The sequence below is a fragment of the Nomascus leucogenys genome, chromosome 5, assembly GCF_006542625.1.
Source record: "Nomascus leucogenys isolate Asia chromosome 5, Asia_NLE_v1, whole genome shotgun sequence".
Taxonomy (NCBI): domain Eukaryota; kingdom Metazoa; phylum Chordata; class Mammalia; order Primates; family Hylobatidae; genus Nomascus; species Nomascus leucogenys.
In genome coordinates this window covers 23,942,696-23,965,022 of record NC_044385.1, presented here as the reverse complement: position 1 = coordinate 23,965,022, position 22,327 = coordinate 23,942,696, and the positions used below count along the sequence as shown (strand labels likewise).

The 22,327-nt window shown below is 43.3% G+C and overlaps 1 protein-coding gene across 1 annotated transcript; it reads left to right on the top strand.

Moving 5' to 3' along the window:
* The first annotated feature begins 14,877 nt into the window (after positions 1 to 14,877).
* Positions 14,878 to 16,969, top strand: CCDC185 (coiled-coil domain containing 185). Its single transcript, XM_003281774.4, has one exon. The coding sequence runs from the start codon at positions 14,976 to 14,978 to the stop codon at positions 16,845 to 16,847; it is 1,872 nt and encodes a 623-aa protein (XP_003281822.2). The 5' UTR covers positions 14,878 to 14,975; the 3' UTR covers positions 16,848 to 16,969.
* The last annotated feature ends 5,358 nt before the right edge of the window (positions 16,970 to 22,327 follow it).

Sequence of the window (22,327 nt, the reverse complement as noted above, 5' to 3'; positions counted from 1 at the left end):
ACATAATATATAATTATATATTACATAACTACCTATTATATAATATGTAATATAATTAATTATATACATATCTAATAATAAAATCATATAATCGATTAATTATAATTAATATAAAATGTATAGTTAATATATAACATATATAATTTTGTCTATTATATATTATATAATTTTACTTAAAATTATATATTTTATATAATTATATATTATATAATATGTGATATATAATAATGTATTATATGTTATTTAATATATATTATACATAAATATTTATATAATTAGATATAATTAGATATATAATGTATTATTATATACATATAATTTTTTTCTTACATCAGCCCATGGGGAGAAAAGCTAAGGCATATATGGGCCAGGCCCCAAAGTGGCCCACATCTATTCTGCCCTCATTCCATTGACCATAATGAGGTCACATGGCCAACTAGTCACATGGTTTCACATAAGTGCAAAATGACCTGAGAGATGTAGTCCCAGGAACAACTGTTCCTATGAAGGGACGCTCAGGTTTCAATGGGCAACTAGCTGACCCTACCAAAGGGCTGTAAATTAATCTACACTCATAATTTATTTGCTTTTTTTTTCTTGCTTTGTTCATATTTGTTTCACCTGCTTACATGGTAAGCTCCTTTAGGGCAAGGACTATGATATTCTCTTGCTTTTTGCTTTTTTTTCTTGCTTTGTTCATATTTGTTTCACCTGCTTACCTGGTAAGCTCCTTTAGAGCAAGGACTATGATGTTCTCTTGCTTTTGATGCTTTCCCCAGCAATTAATTCTGTATCCAGTGGGGTTCTTAATGGATAAGCTTCTCATTAAACAAGCCCCAAGTAATTTCAATAGGCAAAGGTAGTTGCCACTTCAGAGTCGGTGTAAATATCTGATACTTAGAATATGATTTCAGCTAGTTAAATTTATATCACTGGGGTAAAAAACAGCAACAGAAATATTATCTGGGCCTTTCACTTTTTTATTTAATTCTGAATTGGATAAAATGTTTCCAATAACTTTAAGCTTTGGTGTCTGTATAGCAATATTTGGTTCTTGGATTAAATCGAACAAAGATTGCTAATGGGATGGTTCAACATCATCATCACCTATAGTCATGTTTTCCGTTTCAGTTGACTACCAGGTAAAGGTAAATCAGTGCTCTCAAAAATACTTTCAGTAGTGAATTAAATTTTAAAATGTTATTTTCCTGACCTTTTTCTTTCATCTCATTTTCTGTCACACTGCCTTCATTTTCTATCATACTGCCTTTTTTTTTTTTTTTTTTTTTTTGGTTTCTTAAAGACTCTTACCTTTAAAACCACTGTCAGCTTGGCATGGACATTTTCTTCAGGAAGGTTAATACTTAATGACACCAAGAAAAGGGGTGAGAAGAAAACAAACCTCAGCTATGAAATCACTTACTCAACTTTCATTCAGAATTTATTGAGTGCCTAAAATATGCTGAACATAATGCAAATCCATAAAAATGCAAATAGACATCATCTCAGCCTTAGAGCTCATAGTCATAAACCCAGGCCTATGTTTCTTTTATACACGTTTTTTAAATTCAGGCTCCTATTCATTCAACAAATATGTATTGAGTTCTACTATGTGCCAGGCACTGCTTTGCATGCTAGAAATATACAACTAAACAAAGCAAAGATTCCTGTCCCTCCTGGAGCTTATATACACATGGAGAGAGATAGGCAATAATTTATCTCCACTCCCTACATCTCCAATCCAGAAGTGATTTTTTTTAACCTGTGAAGTTCTCTGATATTTTAGCATCTTTCCTTTGGCAACTGCTACTATCTAGCAGGTGTATCCAAGTTGAAAAAGAACAAGGACTGGATCTTAATCTTTATGTCTACCACTAAGGCTAGGACAGGGTTAATAAATGCTCATTGGCTCAATTAATGAATGAATTTGTCTTTTCACAAAAGCATAACCAGTGTAGCCAAAGCAAATGAAGACTCACAGGATGCTGAATGGGCTTTTTAAATTTACATTATCTGAAGGTATACTAGTCCATTTTCATACTGCTATGAAGAAATACCCAAGACTGGGTAATTTATAAAGAAAAGTAGGTTTAATGGACTCAGAGTTCCACATGACTGGGGAGGCCTCACAATCATGGTAGAAGGCAAAGGAAGAGCAAGGCATGTCTTACGTGGGGGCAGACAAGAGGGCGTGTGCAGGGGAACTGCCCTTTATAAAACCAAAAGGTCTCATGAGACTTATTTTCTTTTTCTTTTCATTTTTTTTTTTTTGAGACAGAGCTTTGCTCTAGTCACCCAGGCTGGAGTGCAATGGCGTGTTCTTGGCTCACTGCAACCTCCACCTCCCGGGTTCAAGTGATTCTCCTTTCTCCTGCCTCAGCCTCCTGAGTAGGGGTATTACAGGCGCCCACCACCATGCCCAGCTAATTTTTATATTTTTAGTAGAGGCGGGGTTTCACCAGATTGGCCAGGCTGGTCTCAAACCCCTGACCTCAGGTGATCCGCCCGTCTCAGCCTCCCAAAGTGCTGGGATTACAGACGTGAGCCACCGCACCTGGCTGAGACTTATTTTCTATCATGAAAACAGCATGGGAAAACCCGCCTCCATGATTCAATTCTCTCTCACTGGGTCCCTCCGATGACACATGGGGATTATGGGAACAATAATTCAAGATGAGATTTGGGTGGGGACAAAGAACCAAACCATATCAGAAGGCAACAAAGTAGCCAGAAGCCAGATGGGATTTGCTTCCACACCCCTACCCTGCCTTCTCCCTGGCTGGTTTGGGGGCTGGGATGGAAGGGCACAGGAGCAGACTACATCTACCATTCTAGATTGCATCACAAGTAAATTTTGCAATGGGCTTTATATCATGATTTTTTATTCTCAAGGGAGAATTTTAATTCTATAGTTATCATAACAGTATGAGAAATATCTGGAAAACTTCAAGGCATGTCTGGGACATTGTGGACAACCCTTTGTGCCTAGGGAGCATGTGTGTTTAGGGATGGATTGCAAGGTGGCCGATAGAAATATAGATGGAATGTCTTATTGGGGTTACACCAAAAAATTTGAACTTTATCAAAAGACAGTGGGAAGCCATCAAATGATTTTTTTTTAAGTTCCAGGGTACATAGGCAGGTTTGCTGCACCTATCAACCCATCACCTAGGTATTAAGCCCAGCATGTATTAGCTATTTTTCCTAATGCTCTCCTTCCCCCACCACCCCACCCCCTGACAGGCCCCAGTGTGTGTTGTTCCCTTCCCTGTGTCCATGTGTTCTCATTGTTCAGCTCCCATGTATAAGTGAGAACATGTGGTGCTGGGTTTTCTGTTCCTGTGTTAGTTTGCTGAGGATAATGGCTTCCAGCTCCATCCATGCCCCTGCAAAGGACATGATCTTATTCCTCTTTATAGCCACATAGTATTCCATGATGTATATGTACCACACAGATGCTGGTGAGGCTGCAGATAAATACGAATGCTATTAGTTCAACCATTGTGGAAGATGGTGTGGCAATTCCTCAAAGATCTAGAACCAGAAATACCATTTGACCTAGCAATGTCATTACTGGGTGTAAACCCAAAGGAATATAAATCATTCTGTTATAAAGATACATACATGCATATGTTCATTGCAGCACTATTCACAATAGCAACATGGAATTAACCCAAATGCCCATTAATGATAGACTGCATCAAAGGATTTTGAGTGAGGAAGTATCATGATCAGTTGAACCAGATACTAGTCTTTTAGGAAGCATGAAGTTTGGAGGGGAAAGAATAGGACAAGAAGACAATGAGGAAGCTTCCCAACCATCCAGGTAAGGGATAATGAGGTGTGAACAAGAGCAATAGCCGCAGCCAAGGGAGGCTCTGAAGAGGGGCAATGGTAAGATCTCAGGGACCCCTATGTGTTGAGGGTGAGGGAAAAAGAGAATGCAAAGATGCCATCAAGACTTAGAGTCTAAGAGACTGAGCTATAAACCTACTAACAAAAGCAGGGAATACAAACAAAAAGGAAATTTTGTGAGGATGGTTATGAATTCAATGTTGGAAATGTTGGATTTGAGTTGCCAGAAAAAAATCCATATGGAGATACCCAGTAAGCGGTTGGAAACTCAGTCTCACGAGCTTTGTAGAGGGCTCCAAGGAAGAGAAGCAGGTCCCTGAGCTGCTCCAAGACTGTCGGCTAAAGCCACAGAATAGGCTTTAGCACTTGCCTAATGAGCGCACGATGAAAAGGGAGGAGGCCCTGGAGAGAACTTTTGGGACCTGTGCTATAGGAGAAGGAAGAAATGGAAGGAGTGAGGGAGGGAGGACAGTCAGTGAAAACAAAAAAAGAGCAGTGGATCTCAAACTGTAGAGGGTAGAAAAAGTACCCAGAGATGTTAATGCAAACTGTGAGGCCTTCCTGAGGCTGTCCCTGGGGACCCAGATTCAGTAGGCCCAGGACGGGGTCTAGGGACATGCAACTTAAAGCACACACGTGCTTCCTTTTCTATTAACGTAATTACCCCAAAATTCAGCATCTTAAAAAACAAGGAAACATTTTTGATGTCATGGTTTCTATAAATCAGGAATCTGGCTCCAGGCCTCTGGCGAGGTTGCAGTCAAGTTGTCGGCTGGGCTGCAGTGATCTGAAGACTTAACTTGGCTAAAGGATCTGAATGAAGATGAGTGTCCTCATAACATGGCATCTGGCTCCCCAGGAGCAAGTGATCCATGAGAGTAAGGCAGAGACCACAAGATCTTTTATGACAAAGCCTCATAAGTCACACTTGTCATGTCTGCAAAATCCTATTGTTTACATAGATGAGTTGAATTCAGTGTGGGAGGAGAGGTCGCAAGGGTGACAGGAGACACAATCAGGAGGCCCACCTTAGAGAATAAACATGTTCTTACACCTCTAGGCTGATTTTGATACCAATGGCTCTTGGAGGGCAGGGTGCTGTGGCTCACACCTGTAATCCCAGCTGGCGTGGGATTGTGAGGCCAAGGTAGTAGGATGGCTTGAGCCCAGGAGTTCAAGACCAGCCTGGGAAACAGTAAGACCCTGTCTCTACAAAAATTTCAAAAGTTACCTAGGCATGTTGGCATGTGCCTATAGTCCCAGCTACTCAGGGGGCTGAGGCAGGAGGATCACTTGAGCCTGGGAGGTCAAGGCTACAGTAAGTCATAATCCAACCACTGCACTCCAGTCTGGGCAAAAAAGTGAGACTCTTTTTTTAAAAAAAGAACCCAAGTGACCCTTGGAGAAACACTGGGTGGAGAGAAGAAAAAGTAAGCAAAGTAAGTCAAGGAAGGAAAGAAATTCAGTCGAATGGAAAGGTGGACCTCAGTGCCAAATAAGACCAAGAAATCAAGATGAGACTGAGAAGAGACCACTGGATTTGGCCTCTAGGACATAGTCTTGACCTTCTAAACTCTAAAACAACACTTCTAGAGAAACACAACTTTTTTAGAAAATGCAACCTATGGTAAGAAATATATTTTACTTCAACACCTGGTACATAGTTCACCCATAGATAGTAACAAACGTTTCATGACTTCATATCTACCTCTACTACATGAGAACCACTCATATTTCTTATTCTATTGTAAAGTATTTCTTTTTAAAAAATGCTAGCCAAAGTCCACTAAATTGATGTTGTTGATTATTAGTGCATCTTGAGCTGAAGTTTGAAAAAACAATGTGAACATGTCTGAATAACAAAGATGATGATGGGGATGATGATGATAACTATAAGAAGCAAATTTTGAGTGTTTATGCTAGGAGTATACACTGTCTGCTAAATGTAATGCTATGAATTATCTCATCCATGACAACCCTATACTTCAGTACTACTATCACAACTTTAGATGAAAAAGTTGAATACTTAAAGAACTTAAGTAAGTTGCCCAAGGTCATATGGTTCAGAGATCAAAACTATAATTTATTTTAATATAAGCAATATGACTTCAGAGCTCACATTTTATAACTCTGCTGTCCAATATGGAGGGCATCAGCCACACGTGCCCCTTTTAATTTTAATAAGTTAGAATTAAATAAAATTAAAAGTCTATTTCCTCAGTCGTGCCAGCCATATTTCATGTGCTCAGTAACTACCTGTGGGTTCCACATTGGATAGCACAGATACAGTGCATTTCCCTTATCTCAGAAAGTTCTGTTGGACAGCACTGCCCTAGAGCTAAGCTATAAGGGTCATGGGAGATGGAAGTCACCTAAGCATAGTTGTATGGCGAGAGAGAAAAGAAGAAAGAGGAGTCAAAATAGGGGATGCAGGAGACAGCAAGGCCTGGGGAAGATGGAGGGACAGAATCAGAGTAGGGGGAATGGGCTTTGGCAAGAGACAGGGTCAATTTCCACCCTGTGTCAGAAAGGAGGAGAAAACGGATGAAGACCCACAGGAAGGGGAAGTTGAGGAAGTTTGCTTTGATGGCCTTGATCTTGTTTAAAATGTAGGGGCTGAGAACAGGAGCAAAGAGTGAGTGGGCAAAAGTGTGGTCAGGGGCTTGAGTCAGATAGCAAAGATTAGAAATCATCCCTGCACTAGATGCACATATACAAATAGAGGCACTGACACCTACCACTGACTGGCTTAGCAGTGCTTAGACACTGCGAATTTTTATTTTTTATAGTTTTTTTTTTGTTTTTTTTTAAGACAGAGTCTCAGTCTGTCACTTAGGCTGGAGTGCGATGGTGCAATCTCTGCTCACTGCAACCTCCGCCTCCCGGGTTCAAGCAACTCTCCTGCCTCAGCCTCCCGAATAGCTGGGATTACAGGTGCCTGCCACCATGCCCCCAGGTAATTTTTGTATTTTTAGTAGAGATGGGGTTTCACCATGTTGGCCAGGCTGGTCTTGAACTCCTGACCTCAAGTGATCCTCCCACCTTGGCCTCCCAAAGTGCTGGGATTACAGGCATGAGCCACCGCACCCAACCTTTAGACACTGATTTTTTTTTTTTTTTTTTTTTGAGCAGAGTCTCACTCTGTCTCCCAGGCTGGAGTGCAGTGGCGCAATCTCGGCTCACTGCAACCTCCGCCTCCTGAGTTCAATCGATTCTCCTGCCTCAGCCTTCCAAGTAGCTGGGACTACAGGTGTGTGCCACCACGCTGGCTAATTTTTTGTATTTTTAGTAGAGACAGGGTTTCACAGTGTTAGCCAAGATGGTCTCAATCTCCTGACCTCGTGATCCACCTGCCTCAGCCTCCCAAAGTGCTGGGATTAAAGGCATGAGCCACTGTGAATTTTTAGTGCAGTCAATCGTTTATTTCATTCATTCAACAAATATTTATCAAGTTCCTGAGTGGGGGTGAAAAAAGCAGGTGAGATCCTTTCTCTTGTGGAACTTACTGGAGGATGACTTTGTTAATCAAATCTTCACAGAACTCTCAAGTGTAGGCCTGCAATGAACACACCCACCAAGGCAAGAAGCTGCTACTCTAAAGGAGCTGTGAGAGTGTATAGTAGAGGATTTAATGTGATCAGGGATGGCTTTCCCTGAACCAAGACTTCAGGAAGGAACTTCATTCCATGCAAATGGGAGAACAGTTAATGACTCTCACCCGAGGTATGGCCGTGCAGAGACCCAGGTAGGTGGATGAAGGTGCTTTCAAAAGCACCTTCGTATGGACAGAAGCAGTTGCTGAATGCACAGATAGGGCCACCCACAGTTTCTGAATTCTACTCCAGCCCCATGTGTGGGTGGTTTAAGTGAAAAGAACACTATGAGTTGCCCACTGAAAATTCTTTCATAGTATAATAAATCTGCTGGATGCAGAGGCTGGAATTTAAGTGGGCTGAGGGTGCCCTACCCTACCTAACATCAGCAAAGGATTCACAATGCACAGCATATTACAATATATGCACAGTTAGCCGTCAATGGCGAACCATCCATCACCAGAATTCTATTGCAGTGCTATCTTCCCTCACTTCTATCTTTCTGAAAAACAAATTTCCTTTAAGGTTGAAAACTTCATGCTCAATTTTAGCAAAAACAGAAAACATTTTAAAAATGGAACTTTAAAAGCCTCACACATTTTTTTTAGTTTCAACAAAGCACATTCTTTAAAATTAAAAATAAAATTATTCAATGTAATGCCTATGTGATGCCGAGGATGAAGGAACTCCAAATTGGATACGTTATTAAGCAAGACTATTTCCTCAAGTTTCCACTGGGTCAATGTCTTCCTATGTTTTAACATTACAAACTATTTGTAATAACATTTCAAAAATCAGCAACTTTATCACACTGTTTTGTGTTCCTGTGTCAGTTTTGAGTGATCCAGTAACTGCAGCTCAGTCCTGTTATCTCCCTGTGGAATTGAACTCACTGTCAACTCTAAGCATGCTTATTTCGAGTTCTTCCTTTCTTCGTAAGAATTGGTTAATTATCATCTCCTGCTTTTAATTGCATGAAGGTTACAAATGTGAAAAACATTAAAATCCGAAGATGCAGCAAAACGAGAAGCGTTTAAAATACTCTTATGCTCTCCAGGCTACATGTGATTTTCTCTGGCTATAATTATGCAGTCCTTGCAAGAAGGCCATCCAGTGTGAGGTTGGGGTGAGGGACCAGGGTCCGATCCTGACGCCACTGCCGACTAATTTCGTGATCTTGAGCAATTCTCTCTTAGAAAGAGCAGTTGGCCCAGAAAGAACAATTCCTATTTCGCATAGTTATGGTAGGGTTTGCACATAAAGCACTTAGAGCAGTGATCTAACACCCGCTCAATATGTATCTGCCATCATTTTTATACATATAACCTCTCATACACATGGAATATTTGCATTGTGGGTAAGTGATTGTTTCCATGGTAACAACTTTCCTATTTCTAGGCCCTTATCCCACTATTTTCTTTTTTTAAAAAAGAAGTTTATAGGCTACAGTTTTCATTCTTAGCACTACATTAACATGAGTTTTTCATTTATTGCCCTGGGTGTTTGCATACTTTTTTTTTTTTTTTTTTTTTTACTGTTTTGCAGGTCTGATATTTTTAACGAGTCCATATCTCATAGGCTCATGTAGAGAGTGGTCCTGTACTGTATTCTCAGATACTGTTACTTAGGGGAATGTTTTCCTGTGTGTGAGGAAAAAGTGGAGGTGGGGCATAAAAGAACAGAAATCCTGTGAAATTGTACTGCAAAACTGATTTTTGAAAATTAATAATTGCTGGTTGCGGTAGCTCATGCCTGTAATCCAAGCACTTTGGGAGGCTGAGGCAGGTAGATCACTTGAGCCTGGGAATTTGAGAGCAGGCTGGACAACATGGTGAAACCCCGTCTCTACAAAAAATACAACAATTAGCCGGGCATGGTGCTGCATGAGCTACTCAAGAGGCTGAGGTGGGAGGATCACTTGAGCCTGGGAGGTCGAAGCTGCAGTGAGCTGAGATCACACCACTGCACTCTCGCCTGGTGACAGAGTAAGACTCTGTCAAAAAAAAAAAAAAAAAGATAGGGAAAGAGAAAGAAAACTGGCCAGGCACGGTGGCTCATGCCTGTAACCCCAGCACTTTGGAAGGTCAAGTTGGGCAGATCACATGAGGTCAGGAGTTTGAGACCAGCCTGGCCAACATGGTGAAAACCGATCTCTACTAAAAATACAAAAATTACCTGGGCATGGTGATGCATGCCTATAGTCCCAGCTTCTTGGGAGGCTGAGGCAGGAGAATCACTTGGACCCAGGAGGCAGAGGTTGCAGTGAGCCAAGATTGTGCCACTGCACTCCAGCCTGGGCGACAGAGTGAGACTCTGTCTCAAAAACAAAACAAAACAAAAAGGAAATTAATAACTTACCCTATCATCCTGACATTAAGGAAAAAAAGAACTTTCCACATAAATATTATCCTCTTAATAAAGGTGGTTTCAAAGCAATACCTTTATATAGAATAAAAATTACCTAAATGTTAAAAGCTTGTGCTTACTACATGAATATTGGGGAACCTCAATTAATCTACAGCAGCTCTGTCCAAAGGACATATACTGTGAGATCTATTGTATATGCACGTGTGCAATTTTTATTAGTAGCCACTTTAATATAAGAAACAAGAAACATGAAATTAATTTCAGTAATACATTTAATCTAGCCTAATGGGTTCAAAATACTACCACCTCAACATGTAACCAATATAAAAAAAGTATTGAGATATTTTACATCTTTTCATACTGCTTTTGAGATCCAGTGTGTATTTTATACTTACTTACAGCACACGTCAATTCAAATTATTCATGCTCAAGGGCACATACCATGTATGAGTACGGGCTGCCGTATTAGACAGAGTAGCTATAGCTTTTTTCTCCCATTTGACCCATCCAAGAATTAGATGCTCTAATAAGAGATCGAATTAGAAGTCACCACAACAGCTAACAATCTGTTCTGAGGAAGGGCGTGGACCGCATTTCAATTCCACAGATGAATTTGAATTGTGGGGTCAGAGCACATTCTGCCATATTTTCCAAGTCTCCAACAAATTAGGAGGTCCAGGTCTTCATTTGGCAGAAGGCTCACATTCCAAGGCATCCAGCGAAATACACTGAGGATTTTTTTCTGCCAAATAAAAATGATTGTTCTTAGTATCAAGGGAATGTTTGGCATTGTAGTATTTGCAAAACATCTCCTTCATCTGCCCCAGGAAAGAGCCGACTGTAGCTTCCAGCCTGGGATCCTCTGAGGAGTCTTCATAAGATGCTACAGATGCAGGTGAGGAAGATTTTCTTGGCTCTGTGACAATGTGCTAAGGCTTGGAGCTTCCTCACCAGAACCCTCAAAGGAAAAGGTTTCTCTTTCGAGTTTTGGTGGTTTACTCCAGACATTCTATTTGCTGTTCTGTGTAGGGTTCACTTGTTATTATAACTTCTTTTACCAAATTTCCAAGATTGTTGTCTTCAAGATCACCTGGACTGGAGATCTGCTATCACTGCCACTTGGGTCAGAAACCCTCCTTCTCCATATCAAAGCATCCCCATGACATGAACCCTCAAACTCTGACCTGTTCCTCCAAACCATTCCTTCCTGTCCCCTGGCTATTGCCCTGGTTTGCATTTCCGTATTGCCCACCCAGACTGCTGAACCAGCCCACTAATTAATCATCCACGCTGCTGCCAGGGTGAGCTTTCTAAAATCTAGATCCCACTGGGTTTCTTTCCTGGTTTAAAGAGTTTTATTGACTTCTCCCTGTGATCTATACAGTGGATTTCAACCCTCATAAAAAAGGATTGAAACAGAAGAACCCCAAATTTTTTCAGTGAAGTGTTATAAGGAGCTCCAAGATATAAAACAGATAAAGTCTAAGCTGCCCTGGATAAAGCAAGGACAGAGGCCTCAGAGCCTGCCCTAAAGTCCTCCAGCCCTGCCCCCCTGGGCCCAACACAGCTCTGAGGAATCCTGGAGCTCTTCTGGACACAGCTGGGATGCTGCAGCCCAGTGGGAGGATGTCTATGCTTCCTGGCTTGGCATAGCAGGCCCTCTGGAATCTGCCTCAGCCCACCTTTCTGGCCTCATCACCTGCCACTTCACTGCACACACTCTCCATGCCCCTGCTACACAAATCACACACGACCCCAATGGGCCAGGCATCCGAGGCTCCACACTGCAGTCCATGCAGCTTCCTCGGCCTGGTGTCTTCCTGCTCATCCCTGTCTGGACAATCCTAATTGTCCTTCCAGGTTTCACTCCAGTGTCGTCCTGTATGGAGCCCTCTCTTATAAACAATTCGGATAGAGCACACCTCAACCTTCCCCTGGGAACTCTGTTAAGGTGAACTGTTTAACCACTTACAATATCTGCTTCCTAGACCTGTTTCTCTTAGCAATATCATCTTTCTAATCCTGGCCCAGATTATCAATAAATGTGTGTGACATTATGAAATGAAGACTATGTCCTTTATTCCATCGTCAGCAGAGGTGAGTGAGCCATACACAATTCCCTGAGGAATCCTGAGAACCTTCAGAGGAAGCAAGAGGCCAAAGAGCCCCGAACTGGAAATCTGAGCCCTTGAGTTCTCGTTCTGGCTCCATCCCAAACTAAGTCTTTAAATTCAGCTCTACGCTGCCATGGTTTTAGTGCTCTTGGCATAATGATAATGATGATTCTAATGGCTAATATTTATAAGGCAGCTACCACATGCAGACAGACACTGCTGTAAGCATTTTTCATGGATTAACTCATTTTTGCTTTACAGAACAAAGGCTGAAGCATTTACTAGATTGAACCCTTTCTCCAGCTGCATTTGGGACTGAAAGAGACTTTACAGGGATGAGGAAAGGTGAAATGACTGCTCAGGTGACTCAGCTGCTAGCAGAACTGGCTGGTGGCAGGTCTCCTGGCTTTCAGGTGAGTATACTTTCACCCACATAACACTGCTTGGTGGGGGTAGCCTAGGTATTGACCTTTCCCTGCAAAATGTTTTACAAAGCATCAACAGAGAGATATGACACTCAGCTATCAGCACAACTCAATACATGAAAAAAATTTCCTAACTTCAAAAGTTAAATGAGTCCATTCAAATTCGGTTTACTTTTTAAATTACCATCTAGTAAGGATTATATTCACATAAAATAACTTATTTAACAAGGATACAAATGGTGCCAATAAAATCTAGGGTAGAAAAACTTCTTATCCCCAACTATAGACATGCTGGTGAGATCCTAACCAGGCAGAGTGGCTCCTTCCACTGTAGTTAAGGCTGCTACCATGTGGCTTCAAGGACATAGTGTCCATGACCCTCTGCTGTACATCAGATCATAATTCTCTTAAAAGCATGGCTCAATTTAAAGTGCATTCCCCGAGAGGCAGGCAGCACGCTATCATGGAAAGAGAAGTAAATCTGAAGTCAAAACTCCTGCCATTGACCAAGTGACCCTGGGGAAATCAGTTAATATGGCCAAGTCTCAGATTTGTCCAGTGGAAAATATTATCAAGGCTATTGGTCCTCCCTAGCTGGGGTTGTTGTGATGCTTCAAGGAGATGTGAATGAAGAGGATTGGTGTGGGTAAATACTCATTTTTCTTCTTTAGGAATGGTCATACCAGGAGAATACTATCCATAACTGTTTCCTCATTGCAACCCTGCCTTAGTCTCTTCCGGATGCTATTAACAAAATACCACAGATTGGGTGGCATATAAATGAATGAAATTTATTTCTCACCATTTTGAAGGCTAAGAAGTCCAAGATCAAGACATCAGATTTGGTGTCTGATGAGGATCCTCTCCTGGTTCAGAGATGGCCATCTTTTCACTGTGTCCTCATATGACAGAAGGGATGAGGGATTTCTCTGGGGCTCCTTTTATAAAGGCACTAATCCCATTGATGAGGGCTCCACCCGTATGACCTAATCACCTCCTAATACTATCACCTTGAGAGTTAGAATTTTAACATATGAATTTGGGGGAAACACAAACCTTCAGACCATAGCAACCCCAGAGAAGAGAAATGACTTAGCCAAGATCCACAGTATGATGTGGACATGACAGAGCTTGGAGTCACCCCTTTCTAGCACTCTATCCTTTACTTAAACTATCTTAGGATTACATTAATTTCATTCTCTTCTTAAGCTAGGAATCTGCAGAAATATTTGTAAATTAATATATTACTTTAAGTCTTAACACTTTGTTTTTGAGACAAAGTCTCACTCTGTTGCCCAGGCTGGGGTGCAGTGACACAATCATGGCTCACTGCAGCCTCAAATTCCTGGGCTCAAGCGATCCTTCTACCTCAGCCTCCAGAGTAGCTGACACTACTAATGCACCCACCATGTCCAGCTAATTTTTAAAATTTTTATATAGAGACAGGATCTCTCTATGTTGCCCAGACTGGTCCAAGTCCTGGGCTCAAGGGATCCTCCTGCCTTGCCTTCCCAGCATGCTAGGATTACAGGCATGAGCCACCACCCAGCCCAACTCTTAAAACTTTTAACTGACGCTTAGCATGGCACCAAAATAATATTTATTGAATGTATTCTGGTGCCAACCTCTGGATGCATAATTTCATCTGACCCTCACAACAGTCCTGCAATGCTGGTATGATGAGGCCCCGCCTCCCATTCCACCTTGCTGGAACTGGAGGTCAGGGAAACAGGGAATTTGCCCAAGAGCCCATGAGTGAAGAGTGGTAGAGGAGATTCAAATTCTTTTTCTCTACCAGATCCAGTGCTTTTCCCATTAGCCAAGGGTGCCTCAACAAGGAACGAGAATCCCACAAAATTGGAGGAAAAGGGAAAAAAACAATGTGATTTCAACATGGTGTTCACTGATGCTATTGCAGAAATGTGCATGCAGCATTCATATTTTGACAAAAGTAGTAATTACCATATTAGGAAATAGAGTCGTCTTCTTCCTTTTCTAAAAATCTTAAAAAGTAAACATTAAAGCATACTTTGGGCTTGCTAACTTAAAACGGCAAATGGGTGGTGTCGCATCCACAGCCGCTCTATTTGACCACATTGCAGAGGTACACATGTGCAGGACGGTGATTCTGCAGCTAAGGGTACCTCCTCCCTGAAACTGCACCCGGGCCCTTTTCCCCACCCCTTCGATTCTGAGGGTGACGCCTTCACCTGGGCTCTCTTAAAATCCTGCTATTTGTGTGCAAATGCGAGTTCAAATGTCTCCCTGAAACACTGGTGGGGGGACACTATGCACTCTCAGCTTTAAATGTCACCCTGATTTCCTACATATTCCCTCCTCCAACCTGCAACCCCTCTCTCCCCCACCCGACTCCCCCCCCCCCTATCCCCAGCCTCCTGTCCTTCCCATTCCAGGTGCTCCGGGTGCTAGCAAAGCTGGGGTGGGCGGCGCTGGGTAAGGGCTGAAGACTGCGGGGACCCAGCTGCCAGGCGCATTGTGAAGTGGCCGGAGCGTCACAGGCGACCCGGACCTCGGGACCGGGGGGGCGGGGCGGGTGTCTGCAGCGTCCTCGGGAGGTCTCAGGCCCCTTGCGCAGACGCTGCAAGTGCCCAGAGGGAGGGATGGCAGGCTTCAGCCACTTCTCCCAGCCGCCCTACCGGGACCTCTGGGAACCCCCGCGGCCCCGCGGAGAGCGAGAGTCCACGCAGCGGCTGGGCGAGCAGAGGTCCGGAGCCGACTCCCCCGCTTGCTCCTGGGCCGGGACTCCGGGTGCGGAGAGCGAAGCTGGGGCGTGCTGGCTGCACTCGCACTGTTCGTTCACCCCGCGGCCTCGCAGGCGCGGGTGCTCTGACTCACGGCGGGGCAGCCGAAGCCCGAGCGATGTGGCCCGCAGGCCCCTGGACCGCTCCAGGAAGCACGGGCCCCGCAGCAGGCGCCTGGAAGATGCCTGGGGAGAGAAGGGAACCAAGCCCCGCCCGGCTTGGCAGCCGCAGACCCAGCTGCCACCCCAGCGGCCGCAGCCCTGCCCGCATTACCCTCTGGCCCAGGGAGACTCGCCCCCGCTTTACCCCGGAGGAGCTGGCACTCCCCTGAGTGGCACATTCATGGTAGAAAAGGCACAGGGTGGAGACCAGTGGGCAGTGCCACTCGGCAGACATCTAGGTCGCCGGTCCCCTTCCTCAGTTCCCTCGGAGCGGTCTTCTGTGCCCTCGCAAAAGTTCAGGAGGCACTCAGCCTGCGTGTGCGCCCAGAAGGGAGACAGCAGCGACCAGGTTGAGTCATTAGCCAGCCGGGACTCCCAGCCCTCGGCCTCCAGCAAAGAGATGCGGAGCCCGCACACCCACGTCCTGAAGAGCAAGCTGGAAGAGGTGGTGGTGTCCTCCCAGGACCGGCAGACGGTGGCCCTGGTGCTGACCCGTCTCAAGAAGGCCCAGAGGATGCGGGAGCTGCAGCAGCAGGCGGCTGAGGCCTGGGAGGAGCTGAAGCGCTGGGATCAGAAGGTCCAGATGACCCTTGAGCGGGAGCGCCGGCTGCTGCTGCAGCAGAGCCAGGAGCTGTGGCAGGAGAAGGAGCAGTGCAAGACCCTCCAGAGCCCTGAGCAGCGCGGCCGGCGGCGGGACAGCCAGAGGAAGAACGTGCCCCCAGGGGAAAGCCAGTGGAAGGTGCAACCAGAGGACCAGGAGAGCCCGCGCCAGGAGAAGCTGGAGAAGGCGCGCGCCCAGGCGGAGCACCGAAAGCAGTGCCAGGTGCGGCGCCTGCGGGAGCAGGACAAGATGCTACGGAACCTCCGGGAGCGGCACAGCCTGCAGCTGCAGAGGAGGCTGGTGGAGGCCTGTCGCAAGAGGCACCTACATGCCGTGGAGGGTCAGAAGAAGGTCCAGGACACCAACCTGAGCTCCCTCATCAATTACCAGGCCCGGAAGGCCCTCATGGACTGCCAGGCCAAGGCTGAGGAGCTCCTTAGGCAGCTGTCCCTGGAACAAAGTTTCCAGCGGTCCCAAGAGATACACCAGCGCCTGATGAAAGAGCGGCACCGCGAGCTGAGGGAGAAGGCCCAGAGGGAGGAAGAGCAGTTGCAGCAGGCCAGGTGGCGCGCAGGGGAGTCAGAGGAGCGGAGGAAGATGCGCAAAAGGATTCTGGTGGAGCTGGCGGATGAGAAGATCCGACAGGCCAGGAGTCGCGTGCACAAGACCACTAGGGACAAGGTGCGGCACCTCCAGGAGCTCAACCACCTGAGGGAGAAAAACCACCACATCCTGAAACTGAAAGCCGAGAAGGAGGAAAAGTGTCACATTGAGGGCATCAAGGAGGCCATTAAGAAAAAGGAGCAGAGGGTGCGGCACATTTCCCAAGGGAAAGACCCAAACTTCCAGGAGTTCCAGAAGCTCCCTCAGGCCTCCAGGAGAGAGGAGAGAGCACCTCCCAACAGCTCCCTTGATCAGATGGTACTAGAGGCCCAGCTCCGTGCCTGTCAGCAAAATAGGGGTTACTGAGAACCAAGGACGCCTGGCTTACAGCGCGTAGCCAGAAGGAGATGTGGCAATGTGATTCCTTTTGTAATCTGATTATAAGTGAACATTGATTTTAAAAAAGCATGTAAAATAGCTGCAATTTCTTCTCTTGAACTGGTTTATTGATTCACTTGGATAGTTTAGAGGGTTGGGAGAAAATTTTGGGAATTTCTATGAAAATGACTTGGCTTTGTGAATTTCGATTTGAATAGAAAATACTCATTTAGCTCTCAAGTAATCTTAGAAACACACAACAGGCACATTTTGGAGACACCAGAGAAAAATCTATAGTTAGGGATACAGTTCTGTGATATGTCTTAAGTCTTTTCCTGTCCCAGAACTTATGAAAGGGTGAAGTATAAAGTACCCGTCATCAGAAATCTCCAAGACAAAAAGAAATTTTAAAAAGGGTGAAGCGGGTGGATTCCTGTGAACGAGTAGATTTGGGAACCTTTCATACTATATCCTCTCTTGGGAGTTCATAATGCACTTTAAAATTTTAAAGGCTCTGAAAAGGCATGCAGTAAAGACACTTGTGTAATGCCCCTCCCCCCTTTTTTCTCAGATAATTTCGTGGAATTGATGTTCTGTGAAACATTTTTGGAAACAGCACTCTATAGTTTTTATCTGATTGTGAACTTCTTTGGCCTTCCCTCCCTGTGTTGATAGGAAGTATTTATAATTCCATCAGCACTATGTCTTGACTGTTCCACCACAGCCAGGCCATCTGATAGAGTTTGGCTGTGTCCCCACCCAAATCTCATCTTGAGCTGTAGCTCCCGTAATTCCCAAGTGTTGTAGGAGAGGCCTTGGGAGATAATTGAATCATGGGGGTGGGGGTTTCCCCCATACTCTTCTCATGGTAGTGAATAAGTCTAAAGAGATCTGATTGTTTTATAAGGGGAAACCCCATTCACTTGATTCTCATTCTCTCTTGTCTTTCACCTTCCACCATGATTGTAAGGCCTCCCCAGACACATTGAATGAGTCCATTAAACTTCTTTTTCTGTATAAATTACCCAATCTTGGGTATGTGTTTGTCAGCAGCGTGAAAACAGACTAATACATCATCTAAGAGGTCACTGGAATCTATTTGGTCTGCTTCTTTTTTTGGTCAGTCCTATCCAGTCTTACGGAATAAAATTCTATTGGAATCCTTCTCTTCCCCTCTATTTCTCCTCTGTCTCTTTTGGAGGAGGTATGTGATGTCATTCTGTCTACCCACATTGTGTCTAATTAACCTTACTAGGCCCTGAGTCAATGACTAAGCATGACTCAGTAATATGACATTTTAAAAATAAGGAGCCAAAAGTTAAATAGAAATTAACCCATCATATCTCAGAGTCTTTATTGAAATCTCTAAATGTTTTCTTTAAAAAGCCCCTAGTGTCACATTTGTACTGGAGACAGAGAAATAGAATAAGCCCCATTGGGAGATTTATATCTTATTAGTAATTCTAAAACATTAAAGGTAATCTGACAAAGGATTTTGTGCAGAGGTCAATCTGAGGTCCACTTTCTTGGCCCTTATCATGGAAACCATGCTCTCTTCCCCATTCCGTTTTCTTCCCCTGCCCCAGATCCCTTTTGCCTGGTATCCCCAAAGAGGCCTACTGTAGGACCCTTACTCTTTTCCTCAAAAATGTTCAGGGAGAGCCCCCTTGCTCAAAATGGAAGGGCTCACATATCTTGCCTCAATTTCCAACCTTATTCTGTTCTCCTTGCCCAAGTTAATCCTCTGTTCAAGCCAAATGCCATGTGCAACCCAAATATTAAAGAGTAATGCTTAAGACATTTCAACAGACTTTGTTATGAATCCTAGCTCTTCCTCTTAATACAGTTGTGTGAGACTGGAGAAGTTACCTTTTTGAGCCTGTTTTCTTGTTTGTAAAATGGAAAATAATTCGTAATTCAAAGGCACGTTGCAAAGGATGATAAAAACTAATCCATGTAAGGTGTTTGGCACAGTGCCCAGAACCTGATACATACCCTATAGTTAAATACTGTGGGGTTTTTTGGTTAATAACACTGACCTTGCACCTTTGTCAGTTCCATTCTCCCTACTTTGGTGCCTTTTCCCCAGCTGCTCCCTTCCACCATATCCATGCCTGGGTTTTCTGAGCTTAGTTCACGTTCTGCCACTTGCCTGGCTGCCCCATCTTGACATCACTCTTCACTGACAAACTGCATGGCTCATGGAGTACTTAGTAGTTACTGCTTGTATGGCATACCTATTTTGCAATCCACATCTTGGCTTCCTAACTAGCCTACATGCTACTTGAAGCCAGGATCATTGTCTTAGACTTCTTTATACAGTACTTAACATGGTGGTCAATACATAGTCAAAGGCCATAAAACAGGATGTTTTGACTTCACCTCCATATCCCATGCATTTTTTCCTAAGGTTCTTTGCTTTTTGCTCCAAGAAATAAATACAGACTTGTATTTTTTCCAATTCTTTGTGAATATTACTGGTAGAACTAATCTGTACAAAATGAATTTAACAGAAATGGAGTAGACTTACTTTTTCTTATTTTTCCCTTAAGTACAGTTAAAAGCCCTCAACATCATACATAAAACAAACATGAGAACACTGAAAGGTGGAGAGACGACAGACCAGCTAGGGACCTCAGGACCCAAGGAGCCACACAGTGGTAAATTTCCTGGGCTTTTTTTGGCCTCATATATCCCAGACCAGGAGCCAAAGAAAGGAATAACCCCAAGACACCAAGTGCAGACAAAAAAGCCCCAACACAAGTCAGCTCTTTCCAGTCAAAGGACCAAGAAAGGGCAGGCTAACAAGAAAAAAATCTTTAGACAATAACCACTCTACTCCAACAAACTCCACCCTTACCCATGCCAGCAATGACTGAGGGGGGGAACCTAGACTTTTACCCTCGCAAGCTGAAACAAGGAGCTCCCTCCTCCTGCCCTAGAAATGCCAGCAGAGACCACGGGGGAGCCCAGACTTTCAACCACTGCCTCCCCAGGCATCTCTCCCCACCTCCCCACCTCCCCACTGGATGATGTCAAAGGAAGATGAGTGGAGTTAGGACTTCTATCAGTATCCACCAGGAACAAGGCTGAATACCCCTTTTTTGGCCCCCAGCCCCTTCCACCCTGTACAGGCCACATAGGAACCAGTAATGAGGCATTCCTACACCTCCCAGACAGGGAGGTATCAGTAGAGGCCTGAAGGGGAGCCAGGACTCCCACCCCCACCAGCAGTAATAAAGGTGCACACACACACACCTCAGGTGACAATGGAAGTTGAGTAGGGACCTGGATTTCTGTCCCCAGCTGGTAGTAATAAGGCAGTGGCCCCCTTTCTCTTCTGGAGTGGTGTCAGAGGAAGCCAGATAAAACAAAATGTTTAAATAAGTTCTAGTCTTATAATACTCAAGATGTCTAGGTTTCAACTGAGAATCACACTTTATACCAAGAACTAAGGACATCTCAAACTGAATGAAAAGATAATCAATAGATGCCAACATGAGGACAAATGTTAGACTTACCTTAAAAAGAATTTAAAGCCACCATAATAAAAACGCCTCAACAAGCAATTATGAACACATTGAAACAAACAAAAAAGAAAATCTCTGCAAATAGATAGAAAGTCTCAGCAAATAAATAAGAAGTATAAAGAAGAACCAAATGAAAATTTTAGAACTGGAAAATACAATAACAAGAATCAAAAGCTCAGTGGATGGACTCAACAACTGAATAAAGGGAAAAAGGAGAGAATCCATGAACTGGAAGACAGAACAATAAAAATTACCCAAACGGAGAAACAAAATTTATTGGGGAACAAAATGAGTAGAGTCTTATGGGCCTATGTGACTATAACAAAAGATCTAACATTCATGGTATGGGAATCCAGGAGAAAGGTACAATAAGGAGGGGGCTGAAAAAGTACTCAAGGTAACAATGGCTGAAAACTTTTCAAATGTGATAAAGTATTAAACTCTAAAAGGGTAAACCCATAGAAATCCATAAGATACAACATAAACTTCTAAAACTAAAGACAAAGAAATTATTGATCAAGAGAGTGAGAAAATAAGCCATAAACTGAGAGAATATTTGCAAAAGACTGATTGTATTAAAATTAAATAAAGTATACTTCAGAGCAAAGAAAACTACCAGAAGCAGAGAGGAACATTATAAGTTTATAATAGGGTCAATCCACCAAGAAGACATAGCAATTCTAAACGTGTATCAAACAACAGAGCTACAAAATGTGTGAAGCAAAAACTAATAGAACTGTAGCTGGGTGTGGTGGCATGTGCCTGTGGTCCCAGCTACTCTGGAAGCTGAGGTGGGAGGATCACTTGAGTCCGAGAGGCAGAGGTTGCAGTGAGGCAAGATCATGCCACTGCAATCCAGCCTGGGTGGCAGAGTGAGACCCCATCTCAAAAAAAAAAATAAATCAATAAAAGAAAAAAACCTAATAGAACCGGAAAGACAAATAGATAAGTCCACAATTATAGTTGAAGATTTCAATAAGCAGAAAATCATCAAGGATGCAGAAGAATACAAAAACACTATCAACTAACAAGATCTAATCAACATTTATAGAAGACTCGAACAACAGGAGAATATGCATTTTTTTTGCCAGGCCATGGAGCATATACAAAGATAGAACGTATCCTGGGCCATGAAACAAGCTCAACAAATTTTTAAAAACTGAAATCATACAAAATGTGCTCTCCAATCACAATAGAATCAAAATTATAAATCAATAACAAAATAGGAAAACATCTAGTGCTTGGAAATTAAACACTTCTAAATAATCCATAAATCAAACTGGAAGTCTCAAGGGCAATAAAAAATTCACATTGAACTGAATGAAAAATAAAACTTGTTAAATTCGTGAGACACAGCTAAAGCAGTGCTGAGAGAGAAATTTATAGCATTAAGTGCATATTTTAGAAAAGAGGAAAGGTCTCAAAGCAATTATCTAGGCTTCCACTCAAGAATCTTGAAAAAGAGCAAAATAAACCCAAAGCAAGCAGAAGAAAGAAAATAATAAAGAGCAGAAAACAAAGCAAAAATAAAAAACAATAGAGAAAATGGGTGAAACAAAGATCTGGTTCTTTGAAAAGTTCAATAAAATTGACAACACTCTAGAAAAACTGACGAAGAAAAAAAGGATGACACAAATTACCAATGCAATGAGTGAAATGGGTATATCACTACAGACCCTGCAGACATCAAAAGGATGATAAGGAAATACCATGAACAACTTTACACACATAAATTTGACAACTTATGTGAATGGACCAAACACAAATTACCACAACTCACCCAATATGAAATAGATCATTGAATATCCCCATAACTACTAATAAAATTAAATTCACAATTTAAAAACTCCCCCCAAAAATCTCTAGCCCAAGAGCACTTTCCAATTCATTTCAGGAAGCTAGTATTACCCTAATTCCAAGCCAGGCAAAGAATGGATG